At 52.0% G+C, this 2,817-nt stretch overlaps 1 protein-coding gene across 1 annotated transcript; it reads right to left on the minus strand.

Moving 5' to 3' along the window:
* Positions 1 to 90: 90 nt before the first annotated feature.
* Positions 91 to 673, minus strand: LOC100905135 (uncharacterized). The gene is made up of 2 exons (XM_003742143.1): positions 527 to 673; positions 91 to 421 (listed from the first exon to the last, which is right to left on the minus strand). Exons 1-2 carry the CDS (start codon positions 598 to 600, stop codon positions 166 to 168), a joined length of 330 nt encoding a protein of 109 aa, XP_003742191.1. The 5' UTR covers positions 601 to 673; the 3' UTR covers positions 91 to 165.
* Positions 674 to 2,817: the final 2,144 nt, after the last annotated feature.

Consider the following 2,817-nt stretch of genomic DNA (forward strand, 5'->3'; position numbering starts at 1 on the left):
GAAAACTCGCATAGGCGAAGGACGGTATCGATTGCGCGCTTAATCACGGGGAAATAAATATGAATTGAAGGAGTGCACGTGAGAGCTGAGAGACAGACATACATTGCGCTTTTATTATATTAGGCAGGGGGGATATCATGCACACCGAATCGAGGAGCATTCCGTTCATCTATTCCTGTGTGTCCTCTGACCCGATTTTTTTCTCTTCATAGCGCTGCATTTCTTGGTCGGCGGTTGGTAGTAGGTGTGTTCTGACTTCTTCGTCTCGGAGCCGATCAGTCCGAGACCAAGGGTTGCCAATGCCGTTCGGCAGCATCCTTCAAGCCGCTGATTCATTTTGCTGAAGGATACGATGGACACAAGATCCAGTCGTTCCGCGATCAATATCAGCGCGTCGTCAGGCAGATCCAGGATATGCATTCTGTGGATTGAGAAAGATTTTTAGAACTACTTTCCAGAGGTCGCTCCGATCTGACGGCATGAATTACAGAGTTCCAGGTCTCGGCTGGAGAATCTCGAAACTCACCTGCTTGCTGCCTGAGGCTGCGCGGTTCCAAAGTTGACCAGCTGATCAACAGAGCTCGACACGACACTCTCCATTTCGAAAATTCAGAAGTCTCCTGAACAATAGCTCGAAGTCGATGCTTCCTCTTCTGACGACCCTATGATGCTCCAGCTCAATGCTGGACTCTCTTAAATACTCTCCCCCTTATTGCGAGATTTTGGGAGAGGGCCGGTCAGCGCTTGACTCGGAGCTCGGTATTTCATAGGAATTCCGCACCGAGGACCTCCGAGATCTAGAAAATCGAAATTAAGCGAATTCTTGAGCGGGGCTAATGATTCTAGCTAGCGTGGGGGCCTGTGATACTGAGGCTGGGGCTTTAGAAAAGGAATTAATATTCGGGGAGAGTCTGTCGGGGGAGCTGGAGATGCCTCACATGCCCCGCACCGCTTGCATGTTGCTTCTCGTGATACTTCTTCGAATAATTCACTACAGTGCCGCACACTCCGCATGTCGAAATTTCTCGGTCTTTTCAGAATATTCCAGGTACAAACTCGTTCATGTATACCTGAGGCTCCTGAGCAGTGTCTGAAGCTTCGTTTGGCATTGTAGAGCCCGCTGATAGGCTCAAGAATTACTAGAAAATGAATGCTCATACGAAGCAGCCGACTTGCTGATCCTCTAATAAAGAATAAGTCTCTGAGTTCGAAAATAACCTAGCCTTTCTGCTTTGACTCTTGCGCCCTGCGCACGCTTTCGTAAGAGTCCCCAGAAAGTTCCGTACTTCTCGTGTCACTGCTACTATTTCAGCGGTCAAGTGAGATAGTTTGGTCTATCGTCTCTTCCGCTTCTTTTGGACTGCTTGCAGTCACCCATTACCCTTAGTGTGTGCTGTGTGTCCCTCATCTCCGAGTGCGTAAAGTTTGCCGCTCCTTCCCAGCGGAGGGATGGAGGAGGAGAAGCAACCGGCGATACCATCGGTTTCTGAAGTTGGTGACGACATGGAGTTGGATTCTACCGTGGTGACCAAGGGCAAGAGAGGTCTCTCTTCCGCGTCAGATTCGTTCTTTGTCGAGGCGGACAACACTGTAGCCAACCCGCCATCGAAGCAACATCGAGAGGGTGTTTGCGAGGAGGAAATCGACGGCGGTGAATTTCAAACTCAGGGGAGACGCAAGCTCAACTTTGAACAGCGAAACAGGGCAGTGATTTTTTCGGGCGATATCAAGAACTTCACGGCGGTCTCTCTGGCTGCGGCCAAAGTTATGAAAGGCCAAGTTCGGGAACCTCGTATGTCGAAAAATGGGGAGCTCATATTCGAAGTCGATACCGATGAGGATCTGGCGTCCTTGTGCGCTGTCAGCAATCTCGCTGGAGTACCTGTCGTCGCACGCGTCTCCCAGCCTCGGGTCATTTCCAGAGGCTCTGTTTTCGGAGTCCATCGTACGATTACGGATGAACAGATCGTCGAATCTCTCAAGGCTGTGGGGGTCACTGAAGCGTCACGTGTGAAAGCTCGGGATCCACGACTGGGCGCGATTATCAATACGGATCGAGTCATTCTCACTTTCGGTAAACATGTGTCGATCCCCGAACAAGTCTGCATCGGAGTCACCAACTATGCTGTAGTTGCTTATCACGAGCCTCTCCAGTGCTTCCGCTGTAACCGTTTCGGTCATACTTCCAAGCACTGCGAGATGAATGCCGATACTTGCAGGCGGTGTGCTGCTCTCGGTCATTTATCCACATCGTGTGTTCAGCCGGAGCACTGCGTCAACTGTGGTGGCCCCCACACGGCCCGTTACGGGGCTTGTCCTGTACGGCTGCGGATCCTTGAATCATGGAGACGCTCCATGAGGACTTCCAATCCCGCTCCTCCGGTCCCCCTGCTTCAGCCGGTTCCAGGCATAAGAGCGCACTCCGAATTCCGCGCTGGCCGCTCTTACGCAGGCGTAGTCCAGGATGGCATCAAGGTGGCAAGACACCCGACGCCCGAACTCCGAGCTGCCCCACCTCCATCATGTCCTGCTGTTGCTCCCCAAGCTCCGGTTGAAGCGCCCTGCCGAGTCGACATCGATATTGATGCGCTAAGCTCGTCGATCACTGAACGCGTCCTACGAACCGTTTGGGCTGACATTTCAGCTATTGTTTCGAAGGTAGTTGAAAGCGTCTTCACCAAGATGATCCCAAAAATGGTTGAACAGATTGTTACCATGTTGCGCCCCACATTCGGAGCTTCCCACCCGCCGCCCTCCATTGACGTCGCATCCTTGGTTCAAGACAGCTTCAAAGAGGCTGCTGGTGGCAAGCCCCCA

Source organism: Galendromus occidentalis, unplaced genomic scaffold, assembly GCF_000255335.2.
Source record: "Galendromus occidentalis unplaced genomic scaffold, Mocc_1.1 scf7180000077292, whole genome shotgun sequence".
Classification (NCBI taxonomy): Eukaryota; Metazoa; Arthropoda; class Arachnida; order Mesostigmata; family Phytoseiidae; genus Galendromus; species Galendromus occidentalis.